The 16,734-nt window shown below is 35.9% G+C and overlaps 1 protein-coding gene across 2 annotated transcripts in view; it reads right to left on the reverse strand.

Annotated features, from left to right (window-relative positions):
• LOC121408669 (sodium- and chloride-dependent GABA transporter ine-like) overlaps positions 1 to 16,734 on the reverse strand; it is a 39,781-nt gene that overhangs the window by 3,977 nt on the left and 19,070 nt on the right. For both annotated transcript variants that reach the window (XM_041600211.1, XM_041600210.1), the window contains exons 4-9: positions 9,791 to 10,022; positions 8,650 to 8,782; positions 5,089 to 5,223; positions 4,604 to 4,710; positions 1,422 to 1,546; positions 686 to 798 (exon numbers count right to left, since the gene is read on the reverse strand). In XM_041600211.1, the coding sequence (XP_041456145.1) occupies positions 686 to 798; positions 1,422 to 1,546; positions 4,604 to 4,710; positions 5,089 to 5,223; positions 8,650 to 8,782; positions 9,791 to 10,022 (845 nt within the window). The remainder of the gene's footprint in view (positions 1 to 685; positions 799 to 1,421; positions 1,547 to 4,603; positions 4,711 to 5,088; positions 5,224 to 8,649; positions 8,783 to 9,790; positions 10,023 to 16,734) is intronic.

Consider the following 16,734-nt stretch of genomic DNA (forward strand, 5'->3'; position numbering starts at 1 on the left):
TATCAACTTTAAAATAAATAGTGTATCACAAGTGACTGATGACCACCACTGCTGCTGCTGTTACTGCTACTACTACTACTACGACTGCGACTACTACTACTACTACGACGGCGACTACTACTACTACTACTACTACTACTACTACTACTACTACTACTACTACTACTACTACTACTACTACTACTACTACTACTACTACTACTACTACTACTACTACTACTACTACTACTACTACTACTACTACTACTACTACTACTACTACTACTACTACTACTACTACTACTACTACTACTACTACTACTACTACTACTACTACTACTACTACTACTACTACTACTACTACTACTACTACTACTACTACTACTACTACTACTACTACTACTACTACTACTACTACTACTACTACTACTACTACTACTACTACTACTACTACTACTACTACTACTACTACTACTACTACTACTACTACTACTACTACTACTACTACTACTACTACTACTACTACTACTACTACTACTACTACTACTACTACTACTACTGCTACTCCTACTCCTACTACTACTACTACTACTACTACTAATAATAATACTACTTCTACTCTACCACCACTCTACTACTCTTGCTGCTTCATCTACTACTCAAGTACTACTGCTGCTACTACTAATACTTTTGATTTTCTTTTTACCTGGCTATCTATTCCAAGACAGACTAACATGAGGAAAAAGAGTACAGCCCACAACTGAGGTGCAGGCATGGTGTTGAATACAACTGGGTAGGTGACAAATACTAGACCGGGACCTGCAAACAAACAGAAAGCATTGCCAAATAATGTGGTTATTTATTAATTCATATGTATCATTCATGTGTAGTAAATTCTACAATTCAGCTTTTCTGGCTGCTAATTTATTTGAAAATTAAAAACATTATCACCATCATATATGAATGCTGATAATCATTAACAAATAGCATATTTTTTAACAGATGAAATATGTTTTCTATAGCCCAAATGAAATGGGCCTTTAGCCTGAAAAAAATGGGAAAAAGGCATCCCTACATTGTGAATTCTAAATTGTGATACACAATTTTCTAAGAAGTAATTGATGAAAATTCTTTAATTGCATATCAGATATTGGAGAGTGAGCACATTTTTTTCCTTGTCAAAATAGCTGAAAACCAATAAACTTCCTTTGCAACCCTCCTCTATTAATGAAATCCTGACCACTATACTAAAAATTATTCAATTTCTAATCTTATTTCATTTTATTTGTCATAGTGATCAGAAACATTTGACTTGCGTGCTGGTTAATGGAAAATCTTCGACCAATCACAGGTACACCTTAAAATCTGTTGTGAATAAAGGATTAAAACGAAGATTAAAAGATAAAATAATTTTCAGAAGAATGTGCTAGAATTTGACCCACCTGATACCACCACATCATCAATGTTAGCTCCTTGAATCTTGGAAATATAACCCAAAGCACAGAAGATCACACAAGAAGCAAATATACTGGTAAAACTGTTGATCCCACATATAGTAAGAGTATCTCTGGGAAAAAAAAGAAGCAAAACATGCAGGCATTTAATAAAACCATGTGTCCTACTTCTCCATTTTTTTTCCAAGCAACTTACATTCAAATCATATATTTGAAAAAATGCTTATTTCTTTCACTAGTAGGTCTAAAGAAATTTATTTCTATCTTGTTTATAGCCAAACTTGATTACAATAAAAATTAAATCTGTGTGTACCTTTAACCCTAAAAAGACTGGGGGGGGGGCTGATTCAGCCCCCCCCTCGACATTTTTCGCGATAAATCTGCCGCGCAAAATTTTTTGCCCGCGTCGCTCGCTGACTTTTTACTTTCAAGTCTCGCGCAACTTTTGAGACCAAAATTGTGACCCCGGGTACGCGGTTCCAAAATTACGCAACATTTCGTAAGTGCATGCAGACCCAAAATTACTCAAAAACATGAATTTGTGTACAAATCCAATGCAAATAGTGTTCTTAGCCAAAATTCATAAATGTATCATTATTTTTTATTTTACTGCTTAAAATCAGTTAATTTTATCTTTTTTATGGTCAAAATAAAGTCCCCGACAATTTCCATTGAAAAAACAATAAAAAACAAAAAGTCGAAAAACAAAGAAATACATAAGAAATTTAGAAAACAATAGAATACATAAGAAAATAAATGTGATTTTCAATTTTTTTTAAATCAATTTGATCAGATGCCTATCTAGAGTATGTGAACCAAAAATTAGCATTTCAGGGGGATTATTTTATTAATTAGAGCAAACTTATGATTTTACGCATAAATTAGCATAATTAATGAGACATGAGATTTTTTGCCGAATTTGATGTTATAGTTTTGTAGATAATGCCATGGGTAACGTGTGTGCCAATTTTCGTCGCGATCGCGCGATCGACGGCCGAGATCATAAGGGGGGGCTGATTCAGCCCCCCCCCAGTCTTCTTAGGCGTCGAAATAGCCCAGTCTATTTAGGGTTAACACCAGCATTATCAAACTCATCACTATCATGAATCTTGCCTGAGTAAAGTGATTAAGAGATGATGTATGCATTAATTAGTCATCATGCTTTCTTTGACCTCAAAGGAACAGCGCATGGGCCTCTCTAACGTAGATTCTATCACAATGCTGCCACCATTAGAATAGTCAGGCAACAATCATGCTTATCATCTTTAATGGTGATGGCATGGATTCATATCCCACTGCTGCCACCATTAAATAGTCAGGCACAATTCACCAAATGAACGCCCTTCATTTTTATGGCATGGTTTCATATGTTACTACCATTAAATAGTCACACATCAATCATCATACTAATCTACCTTCATGGTGATGGCATGAGTTCATATCCCACTGCTGCCACCATTAAATGGTCAGGCACCACTCACCAAATGAACACCCTTCACGTCTATGGCATGGTTTCATATGTTACTACCATTAAATAGTCACACATCAATCATCATACTAATCTACCTTCATGGTGATGGCATGAGTTCATATCCCACCGCTGCCACCATTAAATGGTCAGGCAACACTCACCAAATGAACACCCTTCACGTCTATGGCATGGTTTCATATGTTACTACCATTGAATAGTCACACATCAATCATCATACTAATCTACCTTCATGGTGATGGCATGAGTTCATATCCCACCGCTGCCACCATTAAATGGTCAGGCACCATTCACCAAATGAACACCCTTCACGTCTATGGCATGGTTTCATATGTTACTACCATTGAATAGTCACACATCAATCATCATACTAATCTACCTTCATGGTGATGGCATGAGTTCTATCCCACTGCTGCCACCATTTAATCATCACACACCAATCATAATACTTGTAGCAGTTATAAATTTTATTTGAAAATTTAAAGCACTGCCAAGATTTGAGGAAAAAGATTAAAAATTCTACTATTCATGAATGTCTTTGCAATAAAAAAAACAAGATAAATACAGTAACTGTAATTGTAGTGGTTGGAACAGAAAGAAATTATCAATGAGGGTTAATCCTTTTTCATGCTAATTACATGTATTGCCTATATCCTAGGCAAGAAATATAGGATTTGACTTTGGCTTTTAATACTTACAGCACATTTTGGCCCCAAAATACAACCGACTCTGGCTGTAATTACAGCGTATTATAGCCGACTCAAATTTGACTAAACTAACAGCGCATTTTGGCTGAAATTACAGCCCACTTTAGCCAAAAACATTTTGGAAGGATATTTGGGAGTGTTGCATCAAAAAATTTGTCCACAACTTTCCTTGATTTTGTTTGACAAAGAAGCACAGTGTCTGGTCTGTTACAGGTGTCAAATAATTAGACTCCTGTTGCATAAAAATCAGAACGAAACACCCCTCGGGGTCAATGGTAGAGGGCTGGCGGAAGATGCTGCCTTTCCTTATTCAAGTATAAATGGGAGCCCAGGACCGGTCATTGTCGTGAAATTTCCATAAAATAGTCCACATATTTGTACATTTAAACCCCACTTTTCTCAATCTCACTCAATTTACTTAATACTTCAAATTGCTGTTAAATCATATGAACATGAAAACACAGGCAAATTATTTCAGGAACGTCCAACATGTAAGGGGTTGAAGGTATATACCTAGAGATTTGTCCTTTAAGCACGGCTCATACTAGAAGATCCATTGCGATCCAATTTTCAATTAAATTGTATTAGACATTTGATATGAACAATCCAACCTATAAATTCTTAACAACCAAATTCTGAACAATAACATGAATACTAACATCAAAATTCTATTCCCCCTTCAGGGATAAAAGCAAATCCAATTCCAAATCATAATGATGTCATCATCGGCTGCGACTTGAATACTGCATTGGACTATACTCTGACCGTAAGGCTTGAAGCAAAGTAGAATTAGAATTTTAGAATTTTTACCGAACTTCTAATAATATGATTTTACTTCTTGGGACTCTTTATATTTCAAGTGATTTGTTCAAAGTCGCATCGCAACGGATGGTGTAGTATGTGCTAGGCTTCAGTCAATGGCATAAAACAGGTCTATATTCTACAACAGAGGAGGGTTATAATGAATGCCATACCTCACTATAGACCGATTCTTGAATTCGTTGTAACTAGACAGTGCTATCATAGAACCAAAGGCAATCCCAATGGAGTTGAAATTCTGAGCAGCTGCAGCTTCCCATACCTATGAAGTAGAAAAATGATATATAATATAAATGATTGCTATCAAAATAATTATACCACATCCTACCCCTTCAGTAATGATTCAAAGGTTGAAAAAATCTTCATTCTAATACTATGTGGATGTCACAACTTCATTCAATAAAAATATTGTATAATATATTTAATATCTGTGCAAAAGGCAATTTTTCTAGCAAATCAAAGTCATCAATTACACGCCAACTTTATAAAATGTACATTAAAGTAGAACATAGCTTTATAACAAAATACTTTAAAACTGAGTTCATATTATCTATACACAGTTTAAAGTGTAAATTAATTTATTTGTACTGCAGAAAGTATGCAAGCGTTATGTTTTTAAATGAAACGAAGGCTGGCTTACCGAAGCTTGTTTGAGGAGTTCCCAGCGAGGTTTAAAGAGGTAACTCATACCATCGCCAGCCCCATCTAACAGGGCACCGTTTATTAACAGAACAATCAAAACCAAATAGGGGAAGGTAGCTGTGAAGTACACAACCTGTGGGGAAAAAGTAATGAATGGCATGAATATTTAAGGGGCTAATATATGAAAACAAATTAGAACATATCATACGAGAAAAGAAAATTATCAAGGATGTAAAATGAAACAAAATGCAGTTGAATAATTTCAAAATGATCTTAGATAGAAAACACAGGGATAAATACAAGGTATGGAAGAAGAAGCACAAACAAATCTTGAAAAAAAGAGGATGGAACCTGAAGCCAGATTTTATAAGAATGAGTAAAGCATAAGAGCATCAACATACCATAATGCCAGTCAAACTTAGAAGTAAAACATTTTCTAAAAATAGGTTTCTCTTGTCTTCTTTCTGACAACAAATCTAAATCAGATATATTTGTCTATGTCAAAAATTTTCAAAATTTCCAAAAGGATAAGATTTTTCAGTTTGAAATTTCCACTGATATTGACAGTTCCACTACAATATAAGTAGAAAGAAAAGAACTTTGTTCAAATATGCTTGTTTTTATATCAATACAATAAGCAAATGACTTTCAATATTGTACATTATGTATGAATAACAAAAAAGGTTTAAATCATATTTAGTTTTAGAAATAGTACTATAAACAAATAGCACTCGGTGAAAGTTGGTGATGCCATTCCATTTGAAGAGAGCGAAAATTTGCAAAGCATGTCAACTTTTATAAACAGAACTATGGCAAAATACAAAAAAAAATCGATAAAGGTTTAACTGGTTGTTCAAAAAAATTAGTAAAAAGCCCAATAAATAACATGTTATTGCTTAATTTGCAAGGTTTACTGGCCTCATACAAACCACTTAAAAACATGATGCATCAATACCGAGTGTCATCAAAATATATACAATGATGTCTTTCATATTAATTATACCACTGATTACCCAAAAAGGTGAGTGAAAAATCCTTATTGAAACCTTTGTTCCCCCCAATTCTTTTTCTGTAAACCAAACATGTGCTTATGACACAATGACACTCGTTAATGGAAGCATGTTTCAAATGAGGTTTCAGGGCCTGCCAGGTACCTGCATCATGGGTTTATGCAAAGCTGAATATATAAACATAAAAGAAACAGCGCAGATTGAATGTGAGGGAATTGCTTGATCTTTATCACTACTTTGTGATAACCCACAAACTATTGCATAAAGATTCAGTTTTAGCCAGGGAGAAATATGCGAGAGACAGGCAGAGCAAGAGTGATTCAGAAATGGGGGGAGGGGGAGACAGGAGGCAGAAGCCATGACGTATGAAAATGCTTTGTAGAACAGACAAGGTTCACACAAGCAACATTTTAAAAAAATTAAATGAATGATAACTAGAGGGGATGTTAATGTATTTAGGAAAGGTATGTTGAAGAAAAATAAGCCAGTGAAAGACTTCAAATCACCAAAAGGTGATACAGAGAATATAATCTAACTGGATTCAAATAAAAATCAATAAATGTAAAACAGGGAGAAAGGGTAAACAATAGAAAGGGAAATGAAAAGGAATAAATGAAATAAACAAATCCTAATAGATTTGAGGGGGGGGGGGGGATGCACGATTCTCAAGTTGAAGAAACAATGCAATTTCCAGGGGGAAATGAATATTAGATAAATGTTAATGAACATTAGATAAATCGATTGTACAAAAACATAATTCAAAAAGATTTCTTGCTGCAACCCCTTCTTATTTTCTTTTTTGGAGAGGGAGGTCGGGTGGTAATTTTTTCTGAGCCCGATGTAAATGAAAAAGAAATTTGGAGGGTATGCAGAGATGATGATTGGTGGTTGAGGGTTGTGATTTTGGTTCATACATTTTAGGGCAAGAGATTTATGCGGGGATTCAGCATGTCTTCACCTTGTTAGGTAGATAAGAAAGATGTACACATTGATCACGAGGGTGTAAGTCATCAATGTTAATTCACAGAGTCAAGCAATGACTCAGAGAGAAAATGTTTGCTTGAGCAGACTCTTGGTAAGTCATCATAATAGAGATTTACTCAGGATGATCATCACATATGCCATCAGAGACTTGCTCGGGTTGATTATCTAAAATGCCATCAGAGACTTGCTCGGGTTGATTATCTAAAATGCCATCAGAGACTTGCTCGGGTTGATATATCTAAAATGCCATCAGAGACTTGCTCGGGTTGATCATTACATTTGCCATCAAAGACTTGCTCGTGATGATCATCCCACTTGTCTACAGAGACTTGCTCGGGTTGATTATCTAAAATGCCATCAGAGACTTGCTCGGGTTGATTATCTAAAATGCCATCAGAGACTTGCTCGGGTTGATTATCTAAAATGCCATCAGTTTGCTTGGGTTGAATATCAAATATACAATCAGAGACTTGCTCGAGTTGTATATAATTTTTGAACGATAATGGTACAGAGAAAGAAATGTTGAGCCATCAACCTGGGAAAGATAAATTGAAACGAAAGGATTAATTGGTGGATTTAGTGTTCATTGAGTGTCAGAATGAATGAATGGAGTCAATGGTGTGATGATGAATGTTGATGAAGCACATAGCACTCTGTTTCTGTGATTATAAAGACACATTAACTGCAGAGGAAAATGGATAATAAAGAGACTGTTTAACATGTCAGGTTATCAGTTCACACACTACACACCACCACACATATTTCTTAATATAACGCCTCCCTCTTTCTCTCTCTTATACCTTCAAACTCAGTATATATTTTCCCCTCAGATCTGTAACAGTTTGTCAACTTTTTTTTTGGGGGGGGGGCTATTATTCAGGGCCAGTTTTTAATAACTTAATAATAAAGATTTTAATTTCTGAGTTTATTTATGTCTTACTTGCTCATACAAGATATCGAAAGTCACAAATCCTGAATAAAATTACTGATACCCTTGAAACCAACAATAGTTATACTTTGAGATATGGATCAATCTTTTTTGGGGAGAACTCCCTTTGCAAACTTTTTTTTCATTTGTAAGTGATTTTAGTGCAATAAGATTTGAGAAACCAAAATCGTGTGAAAATTTCAACAGGCGAGTAGATCTACTATTCCTCCCTCCATCTCTTTTATTCATTTAAAAGTGAAGTACAAGAAAAGGTATTATTCCGGTCATGTAAAATTCTAGCAAATAAAGGCAGAAATGAGGGTTCTGAATACAAAATCTTGTTAAAATGTAATTTTGCACCAATCAAACAGCACAATTTGTGGCCATTTTGACTTTGGGCTTTCAGTCTCAATGAATTAGGGAGCATTTCATGATGCATCCTGTCAGTGATATCAATTGACTAATATATTCTGATCCAATCACATGCAAGAATTTTAGTAGATTATAACAGTTATAAAGTGAAAGTCACACACTATTTGTTAATGAAATGCTCCCCCTGGGACACAGTGAGTTACTGAAAGTTTTAGACCCACGCATCTATAAAGTACTGTTCTGCCAAAATGAGCCTAGATCTCACCTTGCCTGATGTAGCAACACCCTTGAAGAGACAAAAGTACACAAGGATCCAAGCCAAGAGCAAGAGACCGAACAGCTCCCAACGCATACCATTTGGTTCATCAATCCCACCGCTGATCTGTAATACCCGGTGGCTGTAGGATCAATGAAAGAAATAGTTATAAAAACTCAAACTTACAACCGATTATACAGTAAGCACGTTCAAAGCTTGATTTGTAAATTCTTTCTTTTTTGCTGAAGCTGGATGGCTTATCTTTCTCTCTGTAGTCTTTAAAACCGAACTACTAACAGTATCAAGATAAGGCTTAGACAGGTCTGTATGCTGCTATAATATCCCGAGTATATATGCAGAATTTATTCATCATTTATTGTCTTTGAAATTCAGTGATGAACTAGAGATGCTCGGCGGGTCACGCAGCCGAGCACATGTATCCCCCAGAACCCGCCGCGTCATCCGTCATTGCGATATACAGAGCTCACACAGAAATTTGATAAAATAAAAAGTATAAAAATCTTGGTGAAGGTTTGAGGAAAACCCATTAAAGATTATTAAAAAGTTATTAGAATTCAAAGTTTTGGATTTGTGACATCATAACTTAGCAGCTGCCCCACATTGTGTAGTACAAAATGCATGAATTTTATTTTTTAATGGTTCCTGATGACTTATTTTTGTTTTCTTTTCATGTAAAATGAATAAAAAGTTCTATAAAGACCATCTTCCATTTTCTGAGAAAATGACATTTCATTGATTTTGTTTAAACATTTGCTATGTAGAAATGCTGCTCGCATGTGATGCCACAAATCAAATAGTTAAAATCGGAATAACTTTTGGATTCTTTGACGGATTTTCCTCAAACCTTCAGCAATATCTTTTTATCATTTTTCTGATGTTTAAAAAAAAACACTTTTTGTCACGGTGAACATCCCCTTTAAAACCATAGTCAAATAAATGCTAACTTACAGAAAATGTATGATTGTATAAGACTTTTTTGGATAAAATAAAAACTAGGAGAGATTATAATCCATTGGTTTATCACGATAGCTTCCTTTGTGAATTCAGCATTCAGACAAATCCTGGCATTTACCAACCCATCACACTCTTCAAAACTCGGCTTGAAATTCAAGAAGTAATATGATCTTACTCAAAGTACTCCTGAGTAGATGAATTGGTTCCGTTGGGTTTGGTCTCATTAGGTCCCAGACTAAGGTAGTCCTCTTGGGACCAGCAATTGTCCGTGTTCCAGGTATTGTTGCATCCAGACCACGGGAGGACACTCTGGAACGATGCAAACAGGTAGAAGAGGGCCCACGTCATGATCACGTTGTAGTACGTTGTCAAGAGGAAAGTGATCATTACAGTTGCTACACCAGTACCTGATGATGGGAGAATATAGGAGGGAAATCAAGGAATTATTATATACAATGTACAATTTTTTTTTGTGAGGAAGGTGTCAAAAAAGGTATTTTGTGCTGCCCCCGACAGTGTGAAAAATAGTCTGAAGAAAAGACATATATAATTAATCATATGACACCGAGATATAGATCCTTGTAATTTTACAATGACGTCATCAACTATGCAATTTTGGATTCATTCATCGTGCAATTTTGGATCCATTCAATTTTTCCATTGCACGCGTGCATCGAGACAGCAGGCAACACAAAACCACTCGTGTTGAAGCGCGCATGTTGTATGTAAGCGATAATTAGCAGACCGAGCTTGCACTGCATGATTATATTTTGCATCAAAATTCATAAATTAATATATATGAAAAAGAATCAATTTTGGGGTGTCATATAAACCAAATAATGTTCTTTTTATTTGTGTAATGGACAGAATACTTAATTTCGGTGAAAGATGAAATGAATGATCCATTTCATCTTTCACCTCAAGAAGTATTCTGTCCATTGCAGTCATGAACATTCATTACTTGTATACTATCCTAGGCTATTATACTACCATCCTGGGCTATAATACTACATGTAACCAGCCATCCTAAAACCAATAAGTTGCCGAGGGAAAGTCTCTGTAAAGAGTTACAACATTCAATAATTTGGTCTTCAAAATGTATGAATTAGAAAATAGGTCTATCTGAAAGGGTAATTCTCCTTTAATCTTCTTACAGTAAAAAAAGATACAAGAGTTTTTTAGAATGACTGTATATTTTTTTAGAATGAATCTATATCCGGCTCTACATTTATAAGTAGACAAGTGTAATGTCATGCATAAGGGCCCATAGAAGACCAGCATATTATTGAATGGGCATCCCTGTTTTTTAAATAAATGAATAAATACATAAACATGATACAGTGGAGTTAGCCAAGTGGTTGGATGCCTATATTGTATGACCCCATCAATTGTTTTGTTTGTACTGTGACCAAGTGCCCTATATTTCTTCCCAGAGACACGTTTTTCAGTCATTGTGTATTCAGTAAATCACACACAAACACGAATTATGAAAACATATATTTGCACTTGATACATGTATCAGCCATTGTGTGCTGTGCTGTGTAACTGGGCAATAAAACTTGACCTCACACACAGCACTGCTTTTATTCATCTGAGCTGGCATAGCCTTTAGTATATTTGACCTTCGGCAAACAATGTAGCTTGTTCATACTATATCCATGAGGTACCAGATTTTGATACCACTGCTGGAACAGATTGAATCAATGGCTATTAAAAAGCCTATTCTTTTTTATTAAAGTTTGGAGAAAAAAATCCCCCTAAGTGGATGTTACTACTTACTAAGTACATGGGGTGGATAAAAAAAAATGAGATTATTGAATGAATTTTGTGATATTTCATGAAAAAGTAGTACTTTGATCTGGTGCCGCCCAATCAAGTATCTTGGTGTATTTTTTATTCTATGAGCATGGAATGTGTTGTGAGATCTGATCTTTGTCTGTGTCCTGCTGATATCAAATTGCTATTATTATTATTTGTTTGGCATCACCTGTGCCTGGGAGGTAAAAAGCGAACTGAATCACTATGACCGGCAGGTCTCTCCTCCAGATATAACCGATAGGGGGGAATGCAGGTGGACCATTAAATACGAATAGTGCAGTGAGTTCTTAACGTGCAAAGGTAGTGACTCTCCTCTACATGGGGCCTCCATTTAACGTCCTATCCGAGGGACGGAGTGTTTTCCATTGTAACATAGCCTGCATCTATGAAACACGAATTAATTTGTTTGCGCAAATATCATTTTTGAAAAGATTGATAAATGCATCACTAGTAGAGGGCACTACATATATATAATACAGTCTTCAAACTGGCCACAAACACCGCTTCAGTACCGGAACCGTCCCGAAACTGTAGCGGCATTGCCTTTGGTGTGAATTGTCGAACCAGCGCTACCCTGGGATAAGATAACCCTGCCCCCGGTATAACTCTACCACAAACTATATCTCTAGACAAGCCATTGTAATAGCACATTAGCAGCGGGACAGCCCTGCAACTGTTGTAGTGTCCTTTTAAGTGTGAAGGCAATCCACTGCAACACCAGAATAAACCACTTGTGATATGTTTAACATAATGTGGGGGCATTGTGGTCTAGTGGTTATGACTCTTGTCTTTCAATCTGAAGGACGTTGGTTGATTCCCCGCCCTCAAGTATTTTCAGTATATCAGAGTCGCATCACTCATGAGGTCACGATCTTCGACTTTCGTTACGGAGGTAATAAAAATCACCAGCTGCAGTGTGAATGCATGGTACATTAGATTTAATAATAATAATTGGATTTATAGCACTTTTTCCCCGAAGATACAAAGCACTGTTGATTGCATAAGACAAGTTAAGATTTATGGTTAAATAAGTATGTTTTGAGATGTTTTTTTGAAGAGGTCAAGAAAGAGAGGTTTCGAAGAGATGGAGGGAGTTTGTTCCAAAGACGGGGGGCAAGAGATTGAAAGGAGTTGAAACCGGCCTGTTTTCTGGATTTTGGAATGACATAGGAAGGAGCAGCTGCAGAACGAAGAGAGTATGTAGATCTTTGTTGCTGAAATAATGAAGAAATGTAAGAAGTGTGGTTGACAGAGATTTATAGGTTCGAACAAGTATTCGATAATGTATTCTATCAGAAACGGGTAGCCAATGTAGTTCATTTAGAAGAGGGGTAGCATGACACCATTTGGGTTTTTATCCCAGGACTGTGCCAGGACAACTTTTCTTCTGTGAATGCATTTATAGTGGGTTTATAGCGGTGTCGCCGTCCCGAGACAGCACCAGGATAAATTTGAAAACCAGTGTGAAGATGGTATAAGAGTAAAATACTTCAATGATTTTAACAAAGCATCATTGGTTGAAAAAAAGACTAAATAGCTCCTACACTTATGAGAGATTGTCGTGTTAGATCATAGGCGGATCCAGGGGGGGGCCCGAGGGCCCGGGCCCCCCCTATTGGCGGAGCAAAAAAAAAAGAAAAAAAGGGGAAAAGAAAGGAAAAAAGAAAAAGGGAAAAGAGAGGAGAAAAGAAGGAAGGCAAGCATAAGAGGAAGATGAGTGAATAAAATATGATAAGGGGAAGACTTGGAAATTAATTTTTGTTAATCTTTCATGTCGGGATATAAAATTTTCGCTCGCGCTTTGCGCTCGCATTGCCTTTTAGGTGATATCTTGCTCAATATGGACCTTAAAATATCAAATTCTGAAGTCAATATACAAAACATATTTCAGCTGGGAAATTGAACTTTCATTATTTTGTTTTATTTACAAATTGATTTTTTTAAAGTGTAAAAATTTCTGTTTTATGGTCTGAATATTACCAATTTCTGCTTGCGCTGCGCGCTCACAATATTTGATTTGTCAGTTACCTATTATTTTCCTGTATTCCATGAAGTTCTCAAAATATCCCTATTTAGGTCAGATTGTCAAAACGTATCAGCTAGCGCTGCACGCTTGCATTTTGATTAGTGAGTTATGTATATCTCAATATTAATTCTAAAACAAACTACTTAAAATCACCATTTGATGACAATCATAAATTTCTGCTCGCGATTTGCGCTCGCATTGATAGATTTTAAACTCATGCATCTTATGCATAATTACAAAAGTGCTTTAAATGTCCAGTTTTCATAATATTAATAGATTTTGCGCTCTCATGCTTAGGAAGAGAAATAGGAAGATAGTCATCATTTTCTTATGATGACATAATGTCCTTATAGAATATCCCGGTCCTATGTCAAAACTCACAGTAACAATAATTGAAAATATCAGCTCTGTTTTAACTGTTATCCTTTTTCACCTCACAATTTTTCCACAAAGTGCTTGCAATACAGAGCTTAAAGTGACCCCTTTTCAGATCTGAATATCATAAATTTTAGCTCGCGCTTTGCGCTCGCTTTATTGATTTTCATGGTAAAAAAGGTATTCAGAGTACCCAAATTCTAGGTCGATATCTCAAACACACGTTTATTCAGATACGCAGCTTGTTCTCCATTCAAATAATTATCCAGTTTCAGATAACAATATAAAAAATTGTCTGCTCGCGCTTTGTGCTCGCATTATTAATGTGTGAAAATTTCCAATAGCTTAACCTTTTCATGATTTATAAAACATGAATAGAGTGTCCAGAATTTTTCCGCTCGCGCTTCGCGCTCGCATCAATAATGTTCAGTTTTTGTCTTATCCTTTCTACGATTACAAAAAGTGCTTAAAATTTCCATTATTCAGGTAGAAATGTCAAAAATTTTCAGCTCGCGCTTCGCGCTCGCAATATTTGAATGTTGAAATAAAATGTAACGTCTTCATGGCTAAGTTCAAGCAGTCCATAACAAATACGTTTTCGATCAGCTCAAAACGTATATAAAAATTTTCCGCTCGCGCTCTGCGCTCGCATTATTAATGTAAGGAAGATCCCCACTTCCTCATCCTTTTCATGATTTACAAAACTTGAATAGAGTGTCTCGTTCAGTAGGTCTAAATCACGAAATTTTTTGCTCACGCTTCGCGCTCGCACCAATCGTTTAGTTATATAGGCCTACCTATTATGTTAAGTTACAAAAGTGCTTAGAATTTCCATTCCTTAGGTACACATGTCAAAAAATTTCAGCTCACGCTTCGCGCTCGCGTTATTTGATTTTTTAAAATATGTAACATCTTCATGGCTAACTGCAAGCAAGTCCTTAACAGTACCTTTTCCATCAGTTCATTTCTGCTCGCGCTTCACGTTCGTAATAATTATTCACTTGCGTACTTATCTTTTTTCAGGATTGCCCAGAATGTTCAAAACTTTTAGAAAAAAGTACATAAGATTCCCAAAAAAAATAGCTCGCGCTTCGCGCTCGCATTATATAAATAATGATTATGGTATTATATATTTGTGTTTATTCTTAAGAATAAAGCAAAGAAGTGACTAATAGGACTACCCCTTTAAAGAAACCAAAAATCCCGGCAGATATCATATTCCAGTGGCCGATCGGGGAAAATATGGCTGAAAAAAAAAATTCCGGGCCCCCCTATTGACGAAGGCTGGATCCGCCCCTGTAGATGATATGCTTTAAGTGCAATCTCTTTGCCAAATGTTTAGCCAGGGTTCAAAGCAAGTTCTTGCATTTCCAGTATTCCTTCACCATTTTCATATTACAAGATGAACACATGTTCAATGAAAAGTTTTCAAATGTGACAGTAGTATGTGTTTGCACAGCAAATCGCATTGAAAAGGAGCTATACACCAATGGCAATAATGCATGAAGTTCCTCTTGAACAACAACAAAAGAGTACTTCCCGTGTAAAATAGCAATGGACTGTGACAAAAGAACAGCTAACTGGAAAGTTACAGTTGAGTGCTTTACCATTCACATTCCTTTACCATTTACGTTCAAAGAATTCTCAGACAAATATATATCTGATAAATAACCAATGAAACTGCACAAAGGCCTGAATGAATACAAATGATCAAGGAGTTTTAACACATGGAGAACCATCCAATAAATTCTCTTTAAAGCTACTTTGATGCTGCAAGGATAATGACACTGTTCTAAAATTATTTTCCTGGAAACTAGAGAACGTTGAAGCTGTCTAGGAAGTGATCTTCCATACCAGTTCAGAAAACCACCTCACAATGTAGTTTTGAAGATTGCGGCAGTTTTCTAGCAAAACTATATTTTCACATGACCCAAAATCTGGAATTCTCTGGACATATTACATTTTAACTCATCATGTCGATTATTCTTCTACTCATTCATTTACCATTTAGTGTTTATTAATTGTATAAGCTACTTGCATCAATTTGTTCATTCATCTATCTTTTTTCCATAGTTGATCAATTATTATATCGTTATATCATTTGTTACGGATATCAAATCATGCATACTGCAAGAGTACCAGCAAGCAGCATGCCATTAAACTGTATAAAGGTTTCTACTAGTGTGAATGAACACTTTCAATGGAAAAAGCAGCACCTCGATGAGGGCAGGTGCATTTACACTTGAGTATACATGCGTGACCCAGAAAGAATGACCCTTTATTCACAAGATGAACACAGAATTAACTGGGACAGGTGCATACCATACTGTGAAGTGCTTCAGTAATGAATGGATGAGCATGATGCTTCCAATATCATCAGACTGTTGACCAAGGATCCCTTATGCAGTGTCAAGCCATCAGGCCTGACATGATCCTTATGAAGTGATTATCATATTTTTAGGGTCTAGCTGGTGTAAACATTGTGTGAAAGTATATCCTGTTCATCTCAGAAAAATGATAAGGAAGTAATAGTGTACCATATATATTCCTTGATATGTATGCACAACAACCATACTCTCCTGAATCTAGAAAGTTCTTTTGAATCTTTAAAGGATCATACATTCCAATCTCATGAAAGTGTAGGAACTATCATTTTGTGCTATTCATTCATTGTGAAAATTGATATGATTTTCACACTTATTTCTCTGGCCTAAAAGCATATTCATTGCTAGAAAAATACATGGTTGGAAAGACAAAGGCAATTGCTCGACAATGGTATCCTTATTATTACAAAAAACCAAAGACTACAGAAAATATCGCAAAAGAGCTCCGTGCTTGTAATTTCGGTTTGAGCGGTTTAGATTTCCCCTGTACAAACACGCTATAGGGAATACAACAAC

This window comes from Lytechinus variegatus, chromosome 2, assembly GCF_018143015.1.
Source record: "Lytechinus variegatus isolate NC3 chromosome 2, Lvar_3.0, whole genome shotgun sequence".
Classification (NCBI taxonomy): Eukaryota; Metazoa; Echinodermata; class Echinoidea; order Temnopleuroida; family Toxopneustidae; genus Lytechinus; species Lytechinus variegatus.